At 49.3% G+C, this 26,513-nt stretch overlaps 1 protein-coding gene across 2 annotated transcripts in view; it reads left to right on the forward strand.

The window, feature by feature from the left end:
• The window catches only part of LOC144147601 (phenazine biosynthesis-like domain-containing protein), a 95,493-nt gene extending 76,113 nt beyond the window's left edge, over positions 1-19,380 (forward strand). For both annotated transcript variants that reach the window (XM_077679572.1, XM_077679573.1), the window contains exons 4-9: positions 5,122-5,234; positions 5,702-5,731; positions 6,791-6,879; positions 15,832-15,995; positions 17,554-17,616; positions 19,092-19,380. In XM_077679572.1, the coding sequence (XP_077535698.1) occupies positions 5,122-5,234; positions 5,702-5,731; positions 6,791-6,879; positions 15,832-15,995; positions 17,554-17,616; positions 19,092-19,207 (575 nt within the window). In that variant the 3' untranslated portion in view covers positions 19,208-19,380. The remainder of the gene's footprint in view (positions 1-5,121; positions 5,235-5,701; positions 5,732-6,790; positions 6,880-15,831; positions 15,996-17,553; positions 17,617-19,091) is intronic.
• The last annotated feature ends 7,133 nt before the right edge of the window (positions 19,381-26,513 follow it).

Consider the following 26,513-nt stretch of genomic DNA (forward strand, 5'->3'; position numbering starts at 1 on the left):
AACAAATCCTCATCATACTACTGGCGCTCTTTGGCCTTGATGCCCTTGCGCCAAGAAAACCTAGCATCCTCATCATCATCACCGTGGCACACGTCTCTCCAGTCCTGGTCCTGTCCGCCGCTTAAAGCTCCTGCTGGGTACGCTACTAACATGTGGCGCGCCCTGCTGCTTTTTCTCTTGGACCCCGCAGCACCAGCCGTTGGTGACCGGCTTTGCGGTGACGCGCAGGAAACTACGACTCCCGGCGACCAGTGTTGAATCCAGGCTGCTGACGCAGTAAATGGCGGCATAATTATCCTTTCCCACTTTCCCCTTCCATACCAATCCCCCGACAAATCCTACGATTATGCATAGCAGTGCCCAAGCGCAACAAAGAGGAATAAACGTGTTTTCAAACAATCAATCATCGAGCATTACGTACCTTGCGAAGGGCATTCTCGAGGACACCAGAATTTGTGAAATGTTGAGAAATACATTTCGCTGCGCAAGTAGTTGAAGTAGATTGTTCTAGCGGTACATTTTCAGCGTAGTTCGATGCATAGCCACAACTGAGGCTGCACAAAATGGAAGTTCGCCACTTCAACTCTGTAATTAAATCCTATGCAGGGTGTTACATTTTGTTCATCGAATGAACAGAAATTTTCAGAGGAAGAGGAGGACGGACCAAGCGGGGCGACAGAAAGGAAGAGAAAGAAGGCAAGCTACGTTCGGACGCCATGTTTGGAGTATGAGCAATTGACTGTGATGTAGATAGAGAGTTTCTTTCTTTTACTGTGGCTTCGGGCTCCTTTCTTCCATATCTTATGGTGTCGAAACCCGGGAAGGAAGAAGTCGGGGTCACCAAGCTGCCGGAAGGGGTATCAAAGTGAAAGCGGCGGCGTCGGTGATAAGGTGGATGAGATCTCGGCAAAGATTCCAAGTAATCGGACCATCGGAGTTAATGTAGGTTCGATGTTTCGATACCTCGCCGATGTTGTGGCGAGAGACAGAAGCCTTCTTGATGATGATCTGCGTTGGTGCCTGATGGTTGCGGCACTGATGACACGACGACAATAGGTGATAGAGGGTTTTCTCAACTGTATATTTAAACAGAAGACACAGAATATTTACAGACTGAAGGCAGAGTTAACGAAGTAAGAAATAAAGTGATAGTCTTAATCAGCTACAACTTTGTGCACGTGGCACCCCCGTCAGCGACGGACTCTGACCTAAGACTATCCAAGTGGTGAGATCCTCCCTAGCCGAACCTGTTTAGCCCGGCAATACTGCGGCCGTGCATAGCACTTTAAACCTTGAGGATTCGACCGTAAGGTCTCGTGGTTTTAATGGGTCACTTAGTCTCCACCCCCAATATACAGGCCAATCAGCATCCTTTGGCGATCTGATTGGTCGGGTTACCACATCCGGGCTTAAGCTGCGGTCGGCAACGCCCCCCGTAACGCTGAAACATTGGTCCGCTCTCTCACCATAAAAAAAGGAAAATATCAAAAGAAAATTAAGCAACTACAACAAACATTCAGCAACCCGCGGAAACACGTGCAAGCGCCAGGGACAAGCTTCCACGAACGCGGCCTGCGTCGCCTCCTGCTCCCGCGCTTCGCGTCCAAGACCGGACAGCCACTCCACGCCAGATGGGACCCATGACCGTCCGTCTTAAGGAAAAGCGGCGCGCCTCCGAGAGTGTCCGCGGTTGACAGGCGATGCCCGGTTAATTGGACCATGCACCAGAATCAACGCGTAGGGAAAACAGGATACGGCGGCCGCCGCAGGCGTCGCATCGCCCGCATCCGTCCCGGGCCGCTACACGAACACCCTCGCACGCCCTCACTCCGCGCGTTGACGGGCCAACAAAGAGAGCACTATCCCCATAAATCAACCGCTGTCCAACCCCAGTTGACAGCTCCAAGCTTCCCGGTCTCCGGCGGCGCGACGGACCGAATGGTTTTACAACTGGCCATTCCACTAAACGACAACGCAGTGGGCTACAGAACCAGCTGCCGCCAAGCTCCCGGGATGCCCTTCAAGCCGCCGGACTACCAACGTTTTCCCACAGTTGCACCATGCACTCCGACCAAAACAGCGCGACGACGTGGCTGCAGCCCGAGACAATGTGTCCTCACGCGCGCGGCGTGACCCAGAGGCCGTTTGCTCTTAACAAGCTGGCTGTCATAAAGACATTTATTCCTTATTCCCGGAACCGGCGCTCCCTCTGCGTTCGACACATCCGGCGTCGCTGGCGCCTTGAACCCTTACATTCAGTCTCTTGAAGGACACAAACGATGCGGACGGCGGACGGCCACAATCGGAAGAGCCACAGTGGTGCTGCCCAAAGGCGACCAACAGAATGGAGAGCGCGACGGTTATGCATCCTCACCTCTCACGATTGCCCTCGGTGGGTCGAGACAGTGATTCCGCGAACGGTGAGGTGAGTGATGCAACTTATCACACAACGATAGAGACAGTACCTCGACAGCATGAACGAAGTTTCGCATAGCCTAATATGGTGCTTGAAGAACTAAAGGCAAAAAGGGACCAAGAAAGGATAATAGCCCCAGAACTGTGCAGCAACGCAAAAGAGACATTAGGCTTGAATGTACATTCCAGTGGTAGGTGTGTTAGGTTGAGGAGCTTCATGCGCCAGTTACAAAAAACTGAAATTTCGTTAAGGTGGTTCAATGAGAAAATTGAACCATTTATAGATGTGGACTACTTCAAGGAGGAAGTCAATACCAACATTGAATATGAAGACATGATAATGGACATATTGGAAATGCTGACACCAGGGAACATTGCAAGGTCATGAAGACATTGAATGTGTCGGCAAACTTCAGAGGTTTTCACACTGACTAATATGTGCTACGAACCACCCGATGTTGAATACGCTGCTGAAGCAGTGCACTCGCCCGCAACTTCGCTCCCATCACATTTTCTATCACAAGCTAAAGGGGGGACTATGTCACGTTCCCCTGCTACACCGGACATCGAAACTGAAGATGCCTTGCTTTCAAGTTCACCTGAAGAGTCCTCGCAAATAACCACAAGCAACATAGTCTGCTCATCAAGCCCGGAGGCATCTTCACAAGCCCCATACAGCAAATGTCCCGTGCTCTTTAATACAACTGATGGTCCTGCGGAAGTAGAACGGAGAGGTGGGACATTTGTAGTGGACGACCAAAGATTCTTCAAAGGTCCACAGACTGACATTGCCGATAATGGACATCGCAAGTTGATTAAAACAGGTCACAACGGGCGTTGTTGGAAGGATGGCAAGAATGAATCCCACATGTACACTCCAATTACCGAAACCTCAAGAAAGACGCGGATGGCGCTAAACAACTCGTCTGAGGCCCCTGTGAATATATCTGAAAAATTCCCATCAGAGTTCAAGACCGTAGAAGGCGGGATGCGAGTTGCAAACTGAATATGTCGTCTGCACCGAAACTCCGGTCGTGTGTCCAAAAGACGGGCTCTTGCTGCACTCTAGCCATCTGACTGCTTCAGCGGATTTGTCCGGTCTATTATCTAACAGATAGACACTCATAGGACCTTAGGGTTCCGATATCCAAGGGTGACTGGTTAACTTCATTTACCTGTTGGGCGGGGAGGATGTTACAGTTTGTTCATCGGATGAACAGAAATTGCCCTGAGGAAGAGGAGGACATAAAGGAAGAGAAGGAAGACGAGCAACGTTCGGGCGCCATGTTTGGAGTATAAGCAATTCACTGTGATGTAAATAGAGATTTTCTTTCTCTTACGGCGGCTTCGGACTCCTTTCTTCCACACCGGGTTCCAACCGGCGGCGTACATGGTTATCGCAGTAAAGCCATTACGTCACGAATAAATAGGACTTGCTGCAGAAAATCTGAGAAAATTAATGCGCGAATGCAAAATTGAAAATAAGAACTAAGAACATATTGAAAAATTGTCATGTCACATATGCCACTAACCCAGTTATGTAATGCATAATATAAAAATACAAAAACAAGCTCACATCCTCAGCCTTATGGGCCAGCTCTGGAAATATTAATATTTGTATGTGGTAACCCGATTTGAGCGTTATAAACTTCAATGTACGCGCTAAGTATTATTTCGCGATTTGCTCGCGAGCGCGCCTAACGTTAATAGCCACGCATATGCGAAGTTTTCCGTGCAGTGTATGCGCCATATGGCAGTTTCAACATGTGCGTTTCCATAGCCGCAAGTTAACACATACCGAACAGGCAACAGCTGATAATGCGGAACAGGTGAACAAGGCAGACCGCGCCAGCTGTAAGTCGGCTGACAATTGTGACGCTGAACGCTGCAGCTTTTTCGTCGCACGTCAAAACATGAAGAAGCGGTAAAGGAGCAATACACAACTTCTACGCCCACGCAGGATTATTCTGTTTTACAGCCCTTCATATTCATAATATAGTGGGTCCACGGCCGACCATTTTAGCGTAGGCCGGAATAGAAAGCTTTCAAAAACAAGCTTATTTTAGAACGTTAATAATACATTCAGCTTTGTGTTTTATTACACGATATTACAGCGCTTAGGCTTTTATTGTGTACGTAGCGAGTACGTAGAAATAGAAAAAAGAAAACTAAATCCACCGGACAGTTTTATTTGGACGAAACGTGTGAAGGTAACTAGGTGGCGAACGCCAATGAAAACAGCGCTCAAACAACCTTTATGTGGGTTTTTTTGGGACAATAATCTCTGAACGTTAGCACACCCTACCTAGTTGAACGAAAAGTCCTCATTCATAGCAACACTCAAAAAAAGTTGTCAAATTGGCCCGTCGAGCTGCGCCGGCGCTCACCGATGCACCAGCGGAGGCCACTGGGAGAAATGCTTCAAAAAGGCCAGCCATGCCGAATGACGTCACGCCGGCCAACATGGCCGCTCCCAGGTCGCCGCGCTGTAAACGGTCTATAGACGCTGCGATGCTGCGTGGCGGCCGCCTTATAGTTTAATGACTAGAAATTGAAACCATGCCACGTGACCTTTGTCCTTCGCCCTTCCTGGCCTCGACCGCTCCTCTCTCTTACGTGGAATGGAATAGCTTATGGGTGACCTTATTGTAGCAAGGAAGCCAAGGGGCCCTGTTGTGACGATGTGAATGCGATGACGATTTGCAGGAAACTTGTCCCCGGAGCTCCAATTCCATACAAAAAGTGGCTTGCTCAACGCATCACGGGGATGGAATGGAACTATCCTGCTCGATTTACCAGCAAGATTTCCAGTAGCAGTGGTGAGTATATCTCGTATACATGTAGCACTTGCGGATGGCTCTCGAATTCCCCGTTTAGCTATATATATTTTTATCCCGGAATAAGGAAATGTTCTAAAAGAAATGTCTCAGCTGCACATCACTCTGAGTAGTATTCAACTAATATCTTTGTGCAATGAAAGTAATCGGATTTTTGGGGACCCCTTCAAATATATTCCTAATAATTGGGGACTTTCATCCTGGCTGCGACAAGCACAAGAGGAAAATATATTAGTTTTATGTACCTTCGCGATCACTTATCTCGCCACCCAAAACAAGCAAAAAGCTAAGAGGGGGGAAAATGATTGCTGGTCAAGGTTCAGTAATGGTGGAGCGACACAAATTGTCTGTGCACGCGTTTGTTCGTCTGCAGGTTGTGCGTGGGCAGCGAGTCGCGACACTAACCTTTCTGCTTCTGTCTTGCATGTCGTCGTGTGGACTGGTAACAGGCGGCAACCGAGTACCGGGACCTCCTCGATGCAAGTATCGAAAAGGCCACTACTGACAATTACCAGAAAAAATCAGTGGGCTATTGGATACTGGGAAGGTTTTGCAGTGAATTTATGAGTGGGGTGCGCAGGAAGTAACGGTATCTTTGACGTAGTATCTAAAGGGGCCGCTTCTGGTGGTTCACATAAATTTTTGAGGACTGGACAGCTTTTATAGCGAACTGTCAATGGTGTACCTTTGTAGCGAACTGGCAATGGTGTACGCCCCCCGTGGGGTGGGGGAAGCTGTCGGGATGGACAGTGCATTCAGCTCTGCCTACCAACAATTAAAGAGTACAGTGATTAAATAGTACTTTTTCTCTCGCAGGCTACGCGCTGAGCTTATGCTGCTTCGATGTCTACTCATACGACGATCAGTCATTTTGTGATACATCTAGAAAAAAACAGTGACTAAAACAATGGGAAGCTTCATTCATCCTGCACGCCGAAGGGATTTTGTTTTTAATTATGCATTAATTTCTTCGTTTAGCCTTTTAAGTTTTAATGTGTAACATTCTTCGCTGAGTACCCCCGCAGCTCGGACCGTGTAAAGCCCTGGATTTCCCCAAAAATGCAGATTTGGCGGAAGTAACATCTTCAATCGTTATGATGTCGTAAATGGAGGTAATTGGTCGAACAGAAGTTTGAAAAACCAGAAAATAAGAAAAATAAAATTAAATGTTGTGACAAAATAAAAAATATGTACCCTACATGTACCACAAAAACCAAAGAATAAGCAAGAAAAGTCCGCAAAAGAACGTTCATAATACGAATAAAAAAGTGTGAAAATGAGCGCAACGCCCTGCATTTCCACAAAAATGCAGATTTGGCGGAAGTAACACCTTTAATCACTTAAAATACACATTGTGCAAAAAAGAAAGATAACAATACTACTCGTCTTAACAAATTTATTTATCTTGCCTTGTGCCATCCATGCTAGACTCATTTGTCACTCTACTTCAAGAATAACCACTTGAGAGCAAACCCGTGTGCAGAGGTCTGCGGATGAACTTGACGCAAGACCAAAACGCGGATACGCTTCTCGTGCAGGCCGTGGTCAACAAGGCCCAAATGGCTGAGCTACTCTACTCAGCAGAGGAGAAAAAGCTCGTGGTTCGTCTGCAGGACTGTTGCACCAGGTAGTGCCTTTGCCTTCATAAAACTATACATACATACCATTCCCTGTAGGAATAGAATCTAAGTTCATAAGGGAGGTGAAACGCACAGCGTGCATTTTGTACTTCAAGATCACACCCCACAGGTTCTCTCAGCTCTCACTTTCTTCATCCACACCTTTTACCATCCCACATTCCATACTCATGGGAAAACTGGGCCGCTCCTCCGCCTGATCTTCGCCCCATCCTTTGGCCTCGCCTCGCCCGGCACATTGCCCACGTGCGGGGCCCTGACACCTGCGGAATTCCCACCTGAACGTCTTCCAGGCCCACCAGAACCACGTTTTCGGCAGCCCGGACATGGGCCGCTTTAAATAAAGTTTGATCTCTCTCTCTCTCATCAGAGGGGATACTGCGATGTGCTCAGTTTTGCATGGAGTTAATTCAAGGCAGTGGGACAGCGAAGACGTTCCTCTGATGGCGTTCCTCTGATGGCGGCGAAATATGAGAGCGCCCAAGTGTACACAGCCACGTTGCACAATGTGCACCTGCTTCTAAAAATCCCGGATGGTGTAAATTAATATATCCCTTACAGCGCAGCTTATAAATGAAGCGCAGCTTTTGCGTGCGCACACCCAGAAATTGAGCAAGATTTCGCAGGTCTATTTCACCGAAACGGTCAAAATTAAAACTACCTCAGCTTTCCTGTCGCGGAAGCATATTGTTACAAGACAACGACGACGACGACGACGACGACGCGAGTGGAACATAGTGCTACGATCCCAACGTCCAAGGAGGAAGAAGTTGCGCGTGGCGCGTAGCCTGCGCGTGCGCTGCCAGCGGCTACGCAGAGCGGTCGCTGGTGGCCAAGCTCCATGCGGTGGAGGTCCAGGGGTGTCCACTGCAACTTCACTGGCTGCCATCGCACGTGGGCATCATTGGCAGCGAGGTTGCAGAAGCCTTGGCCAAGGGTGCTTCTCGCCAGGCAGGAGTCCCAGCCTCCAGTGATGTGGTGTCATTCGACGCTGCAAAGGCTATCCTGGCCCTAGTGGTGGAGGCCATGCATCCAGATGCCCGAGTGGTCAGTGGCCACGCCCCACGGGTCCTGCCCGGAGGCATCAGCAGAGACGCCCTGTGGCTCCTGCTTCACCTGCGGCTTAATTGCTGCAATGTGGGAGCCCGCCTGCACCAACAAGGCCGCCGGGCGTACCCCTCCTGCGCCGACTGCCCAGAATCCAAGATGCTCGAGCACTTAATGAGCTCTTGCCGCCAACATGACACCGCTAGTGATGAACTCCGGGCCACACACCAGCTACTCGGTGCACCAAGCCACAAGCTGGAAGATTTCCTGTTCCCCACGGACCGGGCGCCAGCTGACGGGAGGTCTTTCAGCACCTCCTCAACTTCCTGGTTGTGACAGGACTAGTACAGCGTTTGTAGCCGTCGAGCTATGGACTTAACGAACGCGACATAGACTGTCCCCCACTCTCCTCCCTCTCTCCTCTTTCATCCCTCTCTTCCTATCCTTTGAAAGCCCTCACTCCCCTTCCCTGGACTGGGTTGCATCAGGGAGAACTCCCCGTTGAGTTCAAAAATATCCCCAGTACTTTTCTCTTCCCTTTCTAAATAAACATGCACACGCGCTCCGATCGGTGGCATATCGTAAATACATCGCTTTACCACCAACCATGGTTCGCCTCATCATCACCCTGGCGATGCATAACATGTTTAGGTGGAGGGTGCGATGTTCGTCCCCATCCGGGACCCCAGCTTTACACCGTCTCGGCTCCTGAAGCGGACTCTTCCAGGCCCTTGCGTGGTCTGGTCACTGGGAGGCTGGCTATATGTTCTTCGTTTTTCATGATTAAACTTCAGTTGAGAGTTTGAGAGTAAGCGCTCGTCCTGTTCTGTTTGTGTCAGTGTCACGTTTCCGGTGTTGCGCTTTTTTAACGTTTCGACATGCAGACGTACGTATGGCGGGGTTGCTGTTCCGCAGCATCAACGTGTACTGTGTCCGAGGAGGGGGGGGGGGGGGGTGTTTGGCGTGGTATTGTGCTCGCGCCACGTGACGGTGTGTGTGATAGGTGGGATTCATGTTGCGGGAGAGGGGGAGGGGGTAGAGAACCTCTCTATATTCTGGAGGGGTAGGGAGCGGTGGATTGACGGGTTAATTTTGAGGGAGGATAGGACGGTTCTTCCGGTGTGGGCTAAGGCAAGTCGGGATAGTTCGGCCTGTAAGGTTTGCTCTCTGCCATGCACAAACTTCGTACTGGAACTTTCTCTCTGCTTCACCTTAAATTAATTGAAAATAGGGATGAATTCTAGATCAACATGTTTCTCTCGCTCTGTATTGATGCATATAGGATGGTCCGTACCAGTTCTGTTGATGTACGTTTGTATACATGCGCACCATCTCTGTAATTGGAAGGGTCCTCAGCACGCATTCTATAGGGATTTGTTTGCATCAAACTTATGCCCACTGCACTCCCCCAGAATACTGAATTCAGGAGCGTGATTAGGTGTAAGGGGTACACCGTTTGAAGCTGCCTCCTCACTAAGTCGTTAACTTATACACACAAATGCACAGAAAGGCCTCTTCTGGAACCGCGCATACAACACGTTTTTTCAGAAAAATCAAAACAAGTGTCCACCCCTAGGTGTGACAAATTACGCCTGCTGGTGGTCTTTCCTTTCAAGTTTCAATTCAATAAATTCCTTCATCATTCATTCAGTCAAAATATTTACGTCATGCCGTAAGTAAACCCCAAGAAGTAGGTGAACTGTTCAGGGTTGTAAATAATCCATGCGCCTTTTCTTCCTGCGGTGCGCCGCTCTGAGGCCGAGGACTGCTCCCTCTCTAGAGACACGCGGCGGAGTAACAGGAGGGCTGCCATTACTCCGCCGCAGGACTACAGAGAGGGACACACATGGCAGGCTGTTGTAGTCTTTCTATTAAGAAGAAAAAAATCCTGCAACTAAGAGCGGTAAGAGCAGTGAAAACTCGGGTTCAGGATTCTCCATACGACAGACTATGACAATGATGTCAAATACCCAATTTTGCGTGTAGCATGATCGTACGTGCGCGCGGGGTGGGTAAATCGGCTGTCCCATCTTCCCCGCTTTAAAGGCCAACTGGGCGCAAAATTTGGACCTCTTGAAAACCCTATTGCCGTATAGCCTGCCTAAAAAGACTGCGAGATACAAAATTTGCAGCTGAAATACCCGTATCCACGGCGCAAACGACAAGCAAAAATCGGCGATTTTGAAACCGAAATTGAGAAGAGCGCGGCCATTACGGCCAGGCTGAAGTGACGTTGCAGCCGGCGAGCGAGCGGCCGGAGCGGCCACGAGCGGCCGCCCCACCGGAGCAAACCTGCGCGCAACAGATTTGCACGGGCGACAGCCCTCAAAGAAGCGCGCCCAGCGGCCCTCGACCGGTTCTCCTGGCTAGCCGAAGGAACAAGCACCCGGCCGGCCGGCATGTCATTTCCGTTTCATGGCTGCTTGCGCTCTCCACCGGCAGGTGCAGCGTCGTCTGCGACGGAGCTATTTTAAACTGATTAACAAAGCATTACACGGGGCTGTTAGTCAGGTCCAGTTGGTTTGGTGGTACGTGCTGTTGTTCAAATAAATTTGTACCAGGTGAAATTTGAGTGCAGTTGGCCTTTGAGCTTCGATGAATGTGCCGATGAGGGACGTTGTGTATCCAATTGCTTTTTCATAAAAGATCATTAAAATGTGGCAATCCACTGCTAAATCAAGTAGGCCTAAAGCATAGTTTAGGCTTTGGAATTGTTACGCAGTCATTTTTTTTTCATGCAGCCAAGGTAAGTAGTCTTAATCTGTACGTAACGTTAACGTAACTATGACCGCGTGGTCATTATGAAGCTGACTGCAAGCTTGTCCCTGCTCGGATCAAGCCAGTATGAACATGTACGTTCTCGATTTGTCTCTTAACGAGATACTGTTATGCTATCATGGCGTATGCTGATAATCACGACGCTGACGTGGCAGTCGTCTCACCTTTGTCCCTTTATAGGCGACTGGTAGGCAGAACCAGAGCCCTTCGAAGAACTTGGAAGACCACAGTTCTTCAATTATTTCCTTGTCATGAGACTCCTACTCAAGTTTCATTTGGTGTTAAAGGCTACCACGAGGGACACCACCGCAAATCGAAGGGCATTGAGCGGCCAGATCTGCTTCGTGCGTATAGGACTCCACGGCATATACGTGCAGCCACTTTTGAGGGTGGTTCGTTTATGGGAGTGCGCTGTTGGTAGCAAAAATGACACTGGCAGGGTAGTCTTATAATTTCAGCCCTGCGTAAGATCCGTATAATGGGAAACGCGTACTCAGTACGACCGATGTCAGGATTTGATTCTAGGAAAGTTTCACGAAAGAACTACGTCTGGAAGATTTCAGCAAAGCTTGGGTTCTGATATGGTCTAAATTCTTCTGCAGTAGCCCTTTACACCTTCGCAACTCGTAGCTCCACTCAGCATCCTAAACCAGCTACCTCATTAAACTGCACATGTTAAGGTGGTAGGCCACTATCAAACGTCAATTATATTTTAAAAATCCATATTTTTGTTTTTATATTGTCACGAAGCCAAAGACGATGCAGTTGTCTTGAAGGAAAACACGTTTATTGGAGCGAACTTGTGCTCCCCTAACAACGCAAAGAATACACAGGCGGCGAGACAGCAGTCAAGAATATGACGTGCGTATGTGAGCGTCGAGAGTCGGATTAAAGCCGCGGCGTCTGCTCTGCAGGCTTTTATCTTTCGGCGCGAGTGTTTCTCGAACCGTCGATTTACATCCAGAACAAAGAAGATTATTCTAGGCTGTTCACGTTAGTTCGGAATGCTCTCCCTATCAGAAGAGATAACACAGGCGGCATAGAAAGAAAGAATGCAACACGTGCTTCCCTTGGCACACAGATAACACAGACCGGTGCAGCCGGGCGGTAAAAGCAAAACATAAATAAACAAACCAAATGCATGGTTTGCGGCAATATATTGAGCATCCCTAAACACTCATAAACACTCTGCTGAAAAATCGCATTCCTATCATGATTATTTATGGAGCTACAGCGAGTTTCCTTGCCCCAAACCTGGTATTCAGAAATCGAAACTAAATTGTATTGGTTCTAGATCCAATCATTTTTCTTTTATGCATTTCGAATATTTCTTATTGTCTTTAGTCTGCATCGTTATTAACAGGTATTTCTATAATTGTCTGCGCAATCATTATTCTTAAAAAATTTAAATCGGCCACAAGCTCAAAAAATATTTTCGTTGGTTGGGCATCGCTTTTCAACTTTGGCAGGGGCTGAAGTCAACATTTATTTCATTTTGCACGTTTTAAAAATATCTCTAAGCATTCACAAACAAGTTAGCATAAACTTTACGTTCCTATTATGATTTGTTTGGGAGTTCCGCAGAGTTTTTCAACCTTTGCCCTCGTTTCACGAAACCGGAAATAAAATTATTTGCCAAAATCCATCCTATTTTCATGACACGTTGCCTATTTTCAAGTTTTATTATTGTATTTTATCTTGAATGTTATTAACTTGTATTCTTGTTGTCTGTGCATTTTTATTTCCTATAAAACCTACAAGTGCCCCTACAATTGTCCGATGCTGTATAAACGTTGTTCACATTGGTCACACTGGTTCGCATTTCTTCCAAGGAGTAAACTAAATCGATTTTGTTCTAACACGAAAGTGCTTTATTCCTGGATACACCAAGATTTCACTGACACAGAAATGACGCTAGTACTACGAAGAATGCGGCCTGTAAAGGGTGCACCCCCGCACACAGGATATTCTTGCGGGGAAGCAACCTTTTAGAACTAAAGAGTATGTTAGACTTAGGGTTGTTCGTTTTAGGGTTTTATATTTTAACACGAAAGTGTTTTATGCCGGGATACACCAAGGTTTCACTGACGTCATATCCGTGACGGAAATGACGCCAGTACACCTTTTCCGAAACGACTCGCCAGCAGGACGTCGCTCGCCAAGCACACCCACAAACAGCCTCCGACCCGCAAATCATGCTCAGCTGCAGACTTCGCTGCACATTTCACTTTCGCGTTATACCGATTCCTGTGACAGAGGAGTCAACCACAGCTTTTTTTACTATTTAGGTATCGTTAAACATTCAGAAGTAAGGTTATCTTGTTTGTTCTAGCTGGTTTTCTAGTCCTTGACGTGGTATTGCTAATCTTAAACAAAATCGCATCGGTTCTAGAAATCACTAACATTTGTACATAAAAAATTTCTCCACATTTTTTATTCCCGCAGAAGCACAAGCTACAATCTTGGTGAATTTTAGGCCTTATCTGTTGTTTTTCTATCTTTCGCGCAGTTTGAAAAGTTCATTTACGTTTTTTTTTTTGAAAACAAGATTTTGCAACAACTCGCTACGCCAACATTCATAATGTCTTTCAAATAAGTTATATGAAATGGAGCTTTGCGAACTCATACATGCAGATCGCTGCAATGAACTACGATAAAAGATATCTGTACAAAAGTTTGTATTTTGGAGCTGATTTTGCCAAAAAAGAGAAACTGTTCAAAAGGGGAATTTTTTCACTTTAGGCAGTTTTTAGATTACATTACATTGATCCTAGTTGACTGCAGAGATCAGACCTTCCACTAGACAAATGCCAAAGGTTTCTTATTTTGAGCATTTCCTTATTTAGTCATCATTACTGGCGTGACTAGCAATTTTGACGCATTTTTCGACAAAAATTAACTTTAAAAATTAACAATAACTATTTTTTGTACTTTAAAGATTTCGTCAAGCTAAAAAAGCATGCTTATTCAGAAGAAAAAAACTGCAATCCTGGCTTAAGAATTAAAGAAAATTTTTTATGTGACCTACCACCTTAATCCCCTGCCAGGTACTCCATATTATCCTTAGACACATTACTAATCTCTTTATTTTAAATTTTACAGAGATTTTGTCAATAAAACAATGCTGCCAAAAACCTATAAAATACTGAGCAAGAGGGGAAAAAGTTTGCTTCAAAATTTCTGTAATCCTGCATTTAGAACGCTACTAAATTGTCTGTGGTAAATATTAGCAAATAATGCTTGTGAAATGCCTGCTTTGGACGGACAAACTCCACTATACATCTTCAAAGGAAGCTAGTAGGGGGAACGTAGAGTTTGAGGTGTGTGGGAGGGGGTATGCAAGGTTCAGGTGTGTTGAACCGACGCTGAGGCATCTTAAATGGGTGTTACGAATCAGCCCACCGCTGGGCTTCGTTTAATACTCCTCGGCTGTGCGGCGAAGCTTCCACTACGTGCGCCTTTCAAGCAGCCCCACCACCCCACTCACCCCTGTCGGTGACTCACACTTGCAGCCGACGATTCAAACAAGCTGCGACTTGCCTGGATCTCAGGCGCCTCGCTATCTATCGGCGCGATTCAAACCGGCGTTGGTAGACGAGGCAGGCTTCAACTTGCCGAAGGACGCGGAAGCCGCTACGGAGACCTCCTCTTTCCCCTCTCTCGGATTCAACGTGCGCCGCTACTACCGACCGCTTACGAACTCTGGAAAGAGGGTTTTGTGTGTCTGTGCCGTTCGTGTCGTGTGCAGAATCTTGAGGGAACGCTTGTTTCGACCGCAGGCGCTATGGGTATAAATAAGACCCCCCCCCCCCCCCCAAGCGCTTAGTTCATTCCTCTTTGAGCAGTGAATCAATGCTGTCACTCTGCTCAAGTCCTGTACTGTAACCTCGCCCGTCGGGGCATTGTTCTTTGGCTTCGGCTCATCTCTCGGTATGAAGTAAGCAAGTTACGTTTGCCTTCGGCTTCTGGTTTTTTTCGAGGCAACAACATTGGCTGGCCGCTCGCTTCACACCACGCTACCACACGCATGTCGGAGGCGACGCAGCTCGGCTCGGGTCGGCCTTCCTGGATGCAGCAGGGGCCATGAAGACAAAATGCAAGTTTGGTTCACTCGAGAGATTGCCTCGTTAGAATAACAGTGAAACCCCTTTTAACACTGAATGACTGTTGGGTTTACAGCGCCGACGCTACACAGGCGATGAGGCGCGCCGTAGTGGAGGGCTCCGGATTAATTTTGACCACCTGGGGATCTTCAACGTGCGCCGAAATCTCGCACAGACACCACTTTTAACATGAACCTCGCTCAAATAAGCTATGTAATGCGGAAAATAGAGAATATACACGTGATTCACCAGCTACTTTCACGCACTGAATTTATGACGCATTGTGGGCCGCTTGTTGCGATTGGCTGAGGCCGACAAAATACGACTCAAACAGGGTTTAAGCTCGCAGAACGACCTATTCGCGCTTAAATTTAGTGCATCTTTTTTTCTAGAAGTAAAATTGCTTGGGTAAACAACGGATGTTATGAACGAACACGTAGACACAGAAGCAGTTAGAGTTGTTCTATGCCAGCCAACGCCGCCGGTTGCGTTGCAGGGCTTCTCCGACACGGTACTGGACGTCTGACATAAGCGACACTGCCACTTCCATAACCCTGTTTGTTGATTCATACGGAATCATACCCAATGTTTCACGAAACAATTATTATCAACTGTAATAAAAATACGCCGTGCACACAAATCGAGTGCAAACGGCGGTCCTTGAGCCGAATCGCTGCGCCATCAAGGCAGGCGGACGGTAACCAAAGTCACCACAGGGGCAGTTTGCAGACAGCGGTAGCCTCAGTCAACATACTAGCTTTCCTTTTTATCAGCCGAATACGCCATTACTGACGTCATGAAACACACAATGCAGCGGGAGAATTGAAATTCTGGCTCCAAGTGTTTAATTTCTCAGTGAATAAAGCGTCGCTTGCTGCCAGATAAGCGCTGAGGGCACTAAAAAACAACAAACTTGTGTTTTGTCTTCATCGGCATCTTAACGTAATGGTAAGGTTTAGATCTAGATTCGATAGATATAACTGATTTGATTTTGAGGCCCACCTTTGCCTGCAGGTCAGTGCTGGAGGCGCTAAGCCCCAAGCCGGCACAAATGCTGCAAGCTGAGAGCGGGGAACGTGTGCGAGGTGTTGCAGTTACCGTGAAAGGTTCCGGCCCTTACGACTTCGTGTCTCGCTACTTCAGCCCCTGGAATGGTATTGACGAAGACCCCGTCACTGGTGAGCGTCATCGCGACGTCTTTTTTTAGGGGCGAAGCCCCTTAGGGGCCCGGCCTATTGACGTCTCACGTCGTCGTCGTAACCGTCGTCTCATATAGTCACGGTACTAAAACACCGGGACACTCGTTTACGCCTCGCACTTGAACGCAACGAGTACTAAAAAAAACACCGGGACACTCGTTAACTCCTCGCGCTAGAACGCTTCGTGCTTCAAAGACAAGACACTTTTACAGCAAAGCTGTATAGTACCTCTACCCCCCAACAGTTTCATCTCAGTTGGAAAAAACGCCGAGGCGCCAAGAATACACTTCGCCCCTCCCCCGGTTTCACATTCCCGAGATTTTTTTAGCGGACATTTATCGTTTTCAACAAAGCATAATTTAAAGTATCCAAATTTATTGAAACAATTGATTCTGCCCCTGTTAGTTGTTTAACTTCGAAAACATTCGATGTTATTTTGGCTGGAAGCCAAATAAAATATTGTGTTATTCCCTTTGATATTCGAAAGGTTCGAATAGTTCGCACACCCCTACTTATTAGACATTAACATTTTGGGCAGGAAATATAAGGCCGGGTCGGACCGACCCTAAAATAATGTGCGGGCTGGGCCGGGTGGGCCTTTAGCCTCTCCTTGTCAGGCTAGGCAAGGACTAGGGCTAAAATTCCAGTCCATGTACCTGCAGCTATAATTCTGTAAGAGGCCTGCATGACGATTTCATGATGATGATGCTACATTTTTCGTCTTGCAGCTGTTTTTAAGATAAAACTGTAACTGTGGACTAAAGCAAGGGACGCATTACATGAGGTCGTTGAAGCAGAAACACCTTGCTGTTCTACGCATGAATGATTGATTATGTTGGCGAATGTGACACACCCAATCAGTGTAGCGTGGAGCTCATAAATTTCTGCATTAGAAAGATATAAACTGCTGCAAGTCAGTGCCTATTTGTGTTGTCGCACTTTTCGTCATCTGTGTCCTCTGCACTGTTTTTAGATCTGGGTTGTTCGAATGGCCGATGACGCCGCCGGAACCCAAGGGCTTCTGGCCGCCGTCTGAGGGGGGTGAAAGGGCTCCGTTTCTTTCCTTCGAAGCCATGTTTGACATACAAATGTTGTTTCTCACACACTCTCTCTCTCTCTCTCTTGCCGAATGCATGTGTCAAAAAAGGCTGGCAAGCTCATACACGAGCACGGCTGCATGTATCACGTCGCTGCAGTCTTGGCTGCAGCGAGTGCCGGGCGGCAGAATATAGCTAGGTGTCCACAGCCATGGTTAATGCTAATCCGTCAGTGTGGTAGAGTACGATGATGCAGCATTGGCATGATCGATGACGAGGAAAGAGGGGCGTATCCCCTCCCTCCTCTGAGGGTGGGTGGGGGTTAAGTTTTTCAGAATGTTCATTTTTTATTGCTTTATGATGTCACGGGGAATCGCTTGTTTGTGGGCGAATTTAGCGCAGGTTCTCGTTTATGACTTAGCCTTCCGTATTTGATGCCGCTGAAAACGGCCTTGGGGAGCGGCCATTTGGACATTCTCTTTATGTTTCATTTTTCCCAGGGTCCGCTCACACCGTGCTCGGGCCATATTGGGCAGCTGTCCTGGGGAAAGAGGAACTGAACGGTACGTGCAACTTATGCGGTATGGAAATAATTCACTGTCTAACCATGTTGCTGTGTACAAAGAGCGGCGCATACCCATTCCTTTTGCAGTACTGTTATTTAGACCGTAGTCGCTATCTTGATGAGCCCGAACAGAACATTTGAAGGATAGGGGTCATGAACCCAGACCTGCAGGAACAGCAGCGGAGGGGCGTACTCATTCTTGTTCTCCGTCTTATTCTCTCAAGACAAATGGGATCACATGCCCACACTGATGGGCAGGAAGACCCATCAGATGCGGGATCATGATGCAAGGAGGTTGTGCATTAATAACTAATGTGTATGCAAACACACTTTTGCATGTAGTGAAGCATACATCATATTCTATGATAACATCTAGAGAATGCAGGATGCCCGCTAGACTGGTGGAAATTAAGGCTAACTCGAGTGCGCGTCGCATTTGAAATCCAAACATCCCTGGAGGATGGGGACGAATCGTTGATTAACAGCACACAAACGAGAGGTACCAGGCAAATCTCACAGACTGCTGGGCCGTCAACCAGTCCTGTCTGTGCCTTACAGAGGGTGGATTCGTAACCATGGAATTACGGGGTGCGTTGCCACAACTGATCGAAACAGGGATAGTGGCAAGAGGGCAGTCAGTGAAGGTATGCCCTAAGGTGAGTACATCCAAATGAGCCGCCGTAGTGTGGCCGCTAGTGACGGCAGACGGCCGTGCACGCAGCGCTGGACTGCTTACATTTTATATCGTTCAAATTGAGCTGGTGTGGACCACGGATCTCTGAGCAATATTCCAGATGTGGGCGAAACAGGCCAGATTAGAGAGATCGGCAAATACCTGGTCCAAAGCGGTGACAGGCACAATACGTGAAGTGTACGCAAGATACTTATCTGCAGGGCATCGCGTAGGACGTTGAGGGGATGTTGGCCAGTAAGTGCCAAGGGTCTGGTGATAGAGACACATTCAGAAGGTCTGAAGCCCATCTCAGCACACTGAAGGTAGCCGCTGCAGGGATCAAATCTTCGAACTTGGGTTCAGCTCTAAGCGAATGGAAGCGTTTACAATGAAACATCATGAAGTTCGGGATTCACCATACCTGGCAAAGTCCTTGTGCTGTTGTGTCATTATTAAATTTCAGCAGCTCAGCGTATACCCTTCCCCCAATACCCCATTATTTCTTGCATAAGAGTTCGAAGAAATAAGTTTGATAAGTTAATAACACAAAAAAGAAACGAAAAATTAATGCTAACCCAAAAAACAGACAAAAAACTAAGACAAGAGAAAAGAGGTGACACAATAAAGCTAACGAAGCGGGCCAGGTATGGGATACTGGTTTCTGTTATGGCTGCCTAGAGCCCATAGCTGCTGCACTAGCCTCCAGATGCTTGACACGAGAACAAATTACGAAACAGAACTTTGGACGTATGGGGCAAGACCTAGAAGCAGTTTCCACATAAACATGTGTTTTTTCACAGCTTACCAAGCATCGACCCGCGGCGGTACCCTCTACTTGCGTGTTCCGACTGGAGGACAGCGTGTTCAAGTCGGGGGCCATGCCACCGTGGTGCTCAGAGGGGAGCTGGTCGTCTGACTTGCTCTGCACTCAGGGCGCAATGTAGAGCTCGGACGCTTCGCCAGCATTGCGCTTATGCTTTCACGTTCGTTTAGGCACTTCAAGGAAAATTTCGCACGTGACGGCTAAGAAGTGGACCAACGTGTATTGTATTGAGTTAAAGGAAAATATTAAAGGTATGCTGTAATAAATCTGGGCAAGCATTTGCTCAGAAGGTGGGCGAATATTCGAAACTTTGAATACTTAGCTAATAGTGTTTGCTATTCGATTCAATTCTTATTAAAGACATAAAGTCCTCCTCTTCATAAGAAAAGAATTCATCATCATCATAAAAATGAACAAAAAAGCACATCAGCAGGTGCAGTAGGACTAAATAAAGCAAAGCATAAGGAAGCAATGACACAGCAGTTTTTCTTTTTAAAAGTTGCCAAACCTATTGAGACATGCATCTCAATGTTTGGAAATAAGGTGGCGGTACAGTCTGCGAAAAAAGGACGGTCGTTGCTCCTTGAACCATTTGGCCACAGCATGCAACCATGAGAGTAGAATCTATACAACTATAAATGTTTCTGTAAGGTTCCAAACAAATAGGAGCCACATGGCGGCATATCGGGGCTGTAAGCTGGATGGCACAGAACATCCCACCCATACCACACGAAAACATTGTGCACAATGGCCGGAACTTGTGGACGGGACTATTCAATATTCCCTTATCGTCTTCGACACACATTCTCACCCCACACAGCCTGCATTCATCTGCGATGAATTTCGGCTGGTAGACACACTTCACAACCTTCAGCACCACTCGCTGGTCCACTCGCTGTGATGGGCGGATTCCCCATCACATCAGCCATGTTGTCAAAGGTGGCCAACACAAACCAGACACATGAGGACAATAAACTCTTGCTCGCTTGTACTGTGGTGTGCGCTTGTCACAATAAGTGTAATTCATCGATCTCCTGATGCGGAGATCTATGTGGCGCGGAAAAAACGGATTGCATTTGATCACGCGGCCTTGGCCTTGCCAAAGATTTTGTGTGCATCTACACTGCAGATAAAAAGAAGGATCTCACTTGTCATTCTGCTTGATGAGGCAGGCTGAAAAATATTGATGTCTTCTTGGCAGTTGAGACAATGACTTGTTAATAATGCTCAGAAAGCCCAATCATGAAGCAATCAGTGACTGCCATATATGGGCCGCCTAGCGGTGCACCACAAATTCAGTTTCTCTAGGTTCTTCAGATTCTGCATTCCAGGTAATGGCGTAATTCTCTATTACACTTCCGATGCATTGACATAGTGATCATCAACGAGTACTTGCTTTCATGAAGGCTAGGTCCCGTGAGCACGAGTCTGCACGACCCCATTCATCAGTATAAGCCTGCCTTCGTAGCAGCAGCTGCCACCAGGAACGTAGCCAGAATTTGTTTTTCGGGGGAGGCTACGGGTTATCGGAAGGGAGGAGTTTTGCTGTAGGAACACTGAGCATTACGCTCCGCCTAGAAAAAATTTCGGAAAAAGTTTGAACTCCAACCCCCTTCCCATCTGGATCCCTGGCTGTCACATCGTTGAGTAGCTAAGCCGTGGTCCTAAAGCATGTTTTTTTATCAATGCAGCCACATTTTAATTGTGATTAAATGCAAATCCTTATGTTTGAGAGAAAGTGAACTGGAAACTTTTGTACAACGATAACAGTGAACACCAATTCACGAGGCTTTACGCCAACCATATTGAAAGTTGAAGGCAAATGGGTTTTGTGCATGGGCATCGGCAGGGGGGGGGGGCACAAAAGAGGCACTCGCACACCCCTCACCAAACCCTTCCTAGAGTTTTATTTCGTCGACTTCCAGAGCACAGAATGTCGCAGAATATTTCATTTCGACAGCAGGGTAGGAGGTAAAAACCAGCATCTTCGTCAGTTGGTTGGCTACTAGCACGCGGGGGTCAAAACATGGCGGCCGCCAATATGAAACCTGCTGTTGGCCGTGTATCACATCCCGCTTTCGGTATTGCTTCAGACATAGCGAGGTTTTATGCAGAAATGCATTATAGTCGGGGGTTGTCGTGCGTCCCTTGGCCGGCGTGCGCAGCGCGTCTGATGATGATTGTGGCATGATGCCCCTAGGGATTGGCCAACCAAACAATCCATCACGAGATAGCTTCGCGTTCAACCACCATCGTCATCTTCCCGTAGGGGAACCGCTGAAGAAGAAGAAGGAGAAGACAAAGCTGCGAAGAGGAGGGCTGCGTGAGTTTTGGCTTCCGTTATCCTCCTCGGCCGGCGCATCTTCCCGATCTGAACCCGGTCGAAGAGCGGCTCATCGCGCCTCGACTACCCTTCATGAGCATCAGGCGGCTGACTCGAGGCAACGGGCAGTTTGGAATCAAGGGACAGGCGGTGAACGTGCCCATCGACGTATCGAAGGTTGTGCGGTGCCTTCCTCGCATGGTACCCGAGGACGTTGCGTTCGACGTTCGCATTTCTGCATCCTCACAATCCCCCTCGGGGAGGTGCGGGGGAATTTTTTTGGGAGAGGGTCGCTGAGCTGCGCTTGTGTTCTGTGCACAAGGGAGCAAGCGGCCACGCCTGAAGGCAGCTGCTGATCAGCGGTGATCAAAAAAATCCCCCCACCTCCCCGAAGGGAATCGTGCGGAAATGCGAATGCATTGGGTGCACCGATGAGTGCGGTGCGAGTAATTATTATGTAGAGAGGGTACGCGGAGAGGAGAGAGAGACCCGCGCAACACGCCCGCCCCGCGCGCGAGCTCTCTCTCCCGCCGAGCTCCGCGATGCGAGCGCCCTCACGCGCCCGAGCGCACTCCTCCTCTCCACTCACTCTCCGCTACTCCGCCCGAGCTCCGCGATGCGAGCGCCCTCACACGCCCGAGCGCGCTCCTCCTCTCCCCTTGCCCTCCGCTACTTCCGCCCGAGCTACCACCTGCTCCGGTTGCTAGGCGCGCCACAGCTGTTGCTAGGGGCGAGGAGGAGCGCGGAGAGATAACACCTGCGGGCGCACGCCGACGGAGCACGACAACCCCCGACTAAGAAATGCATTCGCATTTAAAGACTGTAGCGGCGCGGGTCCGCCGCGCCGAGACGACGACGACGACGACGAAGGCAGAACTACGAAGCGCGCGCTCACGTGCGCTCGCGCTGTAGCGGCGCGGGTCCGCCGCGCCGAGACGACGACGATGAAGGCAGAACTACGAGGCGCGCGCTCACGTGCGCTCGCGCTGGAGGAATGCAGGCGCACGCCGACGGAGCACGACAACCCCCGACTAAGAAATGCATTCGCATTTAAAAATAGTGGGAATACCAAATATATCGCGAAGGGATCCACTAAGTGTGCCTTCAAATGCTTGCTTACTGCACTGCTTATTTTAATAGCCCCCACACCCACTTCTTTAAGGAGGGGGGGGGGGATGCTGAAGGGGACCAAGTGCCAATTTGGCCAAGCCATCAGAAATCTCACTGCTTGTGGCCAACCTTAAAAAATGGCTGGCGATTACTATAATCCCTAATGCGAAATTTGTGCGCAGCGCAAACTGCAGTCTTCTCGGTCACGGCGCATAGCTGCTCCGTCTGAGGAAGTGATCGTGTGAACAGCGCACGCACGGCGGCGCGCGCTACTCTGCCGTTATCTCGCAGCGCGTTGCCGCCGCCGAGAGAGAGAGAGCGTGAGAAAGAGAAAGAAACTTTATTTGCTCAGTGCTTGTTGAGTCACGATGGTCGCTTAGCATGTTGTTGCAAATCGTGTTTAAACCTCCCGCGCAAATGTCACGTGGTTCGGATGAGCCACGCAACGACGAGGACGCAAAAAGACTGACGGCATACTGCCCTCATCCGCACACTTTCGCCATACTTTCCTCCTATGCTTTCCTCCGCGCTCATATTCAGTGGTGTCTTCGTTCTCTCAGTTATTTCGTACAGCGTCGCCGCCAGGTAGCGCTTCGCACCGCCTCGGCATACCGCTCTCCACCTCACACTTTCGCCGCTCTTTCCTCCTCCATTTTCCTTTTATCTTCGGTGTTTCCTTCGTTCGCTCGGTTGGAAATCCGGCGACGCTGCCAAACCGCAGTAGCGGACGCTTAAGTGCTGCGCAATAAAATGAAGATTCGAATGCATGTCCCTACTGTTTCCTGCAGTGGGTGCACTCCAGAGTGAAACGTGTGCAATTAACACTGACCGATCACCTGGCTTTGTTACTGTGACGAGCCCTTGACGGGCTGGGTCACTGTTTCCCGTTTTAGTGGGTCCACGCAGAGTTGAGAGGAAAAGAGACACAGACACGAACGGGTATCAACAGATAACAGTTAAATTTAATCAGTAAGTGTTTAAACGGTGCCGGCTCTCCCTCACCGGCCTCGAGGACGGGGTACCGTCGGCGCTCGTCCGGCTTCTGGTCAGGTAGAAGCGTGTCAGGCGGGTGGCTGGTCCCGGGCCGTGGAAGCGAGATCCGTCGCTCTCGCGCCGAAGTGCACGGGAGGCGAACGTTCGCCGCTGGACCGGGGGCTCGAGCTCTCGAGCCTGGAAACGCGTACTCCGCTGGGCTGTGGAGGTGATCTCGGAGTGCAGCTGCGGGCCCTCTGGTCCGTGTTGGCAGAAGGTGCAGGAAGAGGCGTTATTCCCCGTCTCGTTCTCGGGCCGGAATGCAGAAGTGCGCTATCGGATTTCTGATTTCGCCTACGGCGGCTTACCCCGGCGGAATCGCTTGGTGTCGGGTGGAGAAGGGGACCCCGGGGACTTGTTTCGACGCCTTCTTATACCCTCCGCGGGTTGCGTGGAGGGAAGGGATGGGGCGTTGGGGAACAAAGGAGGTCCGGCCGGCCATTGTTCGCTCCCCGCGCGTACGTGACGCCTCCACAAGCGTTGCGGGTGCTTCAAGGTCGGCTTGGGCTCGTCCCCGCGACGGACGGCGTTGTATGCACGTGGAATGGTACGAACGGTGGTTCCGGGGGCAACGACCGAATGTCACACCCGCCTATCCCCAGAGGAGACTTTTGTTCCTGCAAAAGTCTTCATACGCACTGGTTTAGGCACATTGCGTGGTTGGCCAGGCTAGCAGTACACGGCGCGACACACCCTCAACACATATAGCTGTTCACCAAGCACAGTAGTGTCCATCGGTGACACTTTGTGGACAACAGGGATGCGTGGGCACCGTTTAAAACTCCTGACCAAACGCCATTCGCCTTTTGTACCTTAGATGCTTGACCCAAACAAATTTCAACATACAAGTTTACGGTAACAAGATATGAACACTGGAATTTAGAATTTTCCACACAGATGCACAGGACAAACGCTGGTCAGCGATGGTACGGCACGGCCCCCTTTCTTCGTGGGGCATAACTGTGCGTCGGCTGGGGGAGGCTGATCGCCGCTGGGTTTGGGAATGTTGAATTACCTCCTCGAGCACAGCTCTAGGTACAGCGTCTGTGAACGGGTTCGTAGCTGGGCTTCCGCGATCCTGGGACGAAGGACGGCACCTGTCTGCCCCACCACTCCCCCTAGGAAGTCCTAGCTCGCCCTCTAATTTTCAGCTTTTTAACGTTTACAATTTTTTCGTCTTTCATCGAATCCCCCTGATTCGGCACGTGACATTAGATAGTTTTTCGACATCCGGAAGGGGCCTTTCCATTTCGGCGCGAGCTTCTTAGCCAGGCCGCGGGCCTGGCCTTCTACTTTGACGTAGATCCTGTCGCCTGCCTGAAAGCCGGCGTCTTGGCTCTTTTTATCAATGCGCGACTTTCTTTTCTTCGCCGTTTTGTTCAGGGCCTCAGCCGCGAGTTTGTGCGAGATCGAAAGGCGTTGAGCCAGCTCCGCGCCGTAGTCCTCCATGCTGTTAAAGTGCGTTCTAGGAGTGTCGCCAACAATGCTCGGGATCGCCGCGTTGCGGCCGTGAAGGGGTAAAAACGGGGTTTCGTTTGTGCCCTCGTGGACTGCCGTGTTGTGCGTGCACAGCGAAAGGAAGCCACCTGTCCCAAGCTCGTTGGTCGTGTGCTACGTAATGAGACAACATGGTCACAAGTGTTTGATTCAGCCTTTCTGCTGCGCCGTTACACTTCGGGTGATACGCGGTGGTATGCGATTTCTTTATGCCCAAAAGGTCGTACACCTCCTTCATCACGCGTGAGACAAAGTTCGTGCCCTAATCGGTTAGAAGCTGCTCGGGCACGCCGTGCCTCAGTATCACTCCTTCGACGAAAGCGTGCGCTACAGTTCCCGCCATCTGGTCTGCCAGTGGGAAGGCTTCTGCGTAACGGCTCAGGTGGACTGCAAAAACAAGTATGTACTTGCTTTCGGCAATGGTAGCCGGTAGGGGCCCCACTATGTCAATTGCGGTACGCTGGAACGGTGCGTGAAGTTCGCCGAACTGCAAAGGAGCACGCTTCTGATTCTTGGGGGTTTCGTGGAGAGCACAAGAGCGGCACTTCCGACAATAATCCCGCACGTCTCCCCGCATTCCCGGCCAAAGTGCGTCATGCCTATCCTCTGGCGGGTTTTACGCGCCCCTGAGTGGTCAGCGTACGGAGCATCGTGATGTACACGCAGGAGCTCGCCTCTCATTGATGCAGGCACTACTAGACGTCCCGTACTTCCCCCTCCCTTGTCCCTGTACCGCAGTAGACCCCCGTCGTCTATGTAATATTGTCCCTCACTGTCGCCTGCTTTGAGTGATTTGACAATTTTCGGGATGTCGGGATCGTCGAGCTGCTCCCGCTTCATGCGGGACTCCTCCACCGATGCACAAATATATCGAGTGCCCGTACAGGCGCCCTGCTCAAGGTGTCAGCGTTCTGATTCATTTTGCCCGCCCTGTGAACGACTTCAAAGTCGTACTCCCACAAAAGGAGGTTCCACCTTGCCAGCCTGGAGCTTGGGTCGCGAGCATGCATGAGCCATTTGAGCGGCTGGCAGTCCGTGACGATTTTAATGTGACGCCCGTAGAGGAAACGCCGGAAGTGGCGCACCGCCCTAACTACCGCAAGGCACTCCTGCTCGGTAGCGCCGTATTTCTGTTCCGCGGAGTTCAGCTGCCTACTCGCGTACGCCACGGTGTGTTCTCTGCCGTAGAACTCCTGCGATAACACCGCCCCTATCGCCACCTTGTAGGCGTCCGTCGCGAGTGAGAATGGCCTGCTGAAATACGGTTTCATAGCCGAGAAAGCTGCTTGCTCCTCTCGCCCCAGCTGAATGGTTTCTTGGTCGTCAGCTGAGGTAAAGGGCGCGCGTGTTCGTCAAACTGGGGAATGTGTCGCCTAGAATAGGACAGAAGGCCCAAGAATTGCCTGACTTCGGTTTTGTTCTGGGCTCCGGATATCC

Source organism: Haemaphysalis longicornis, unplaced genomic scaffold, assembly GCF_048455015.1.
Source record: "Haemaphysalis longicornis isolate Haplotype H1 unplaced genomic scaffold, Haemaphysalis longicornis Haplotype H1 scaffold_1, whole genome shotgun sequence".
Classification (NCBI taxonomy): Eukaryota; Metazoa; Arthropoda; class Arachnida; order Ixodida; family Ixodidae; genus Haemaphysalis; species Haemaphysalis longicornis.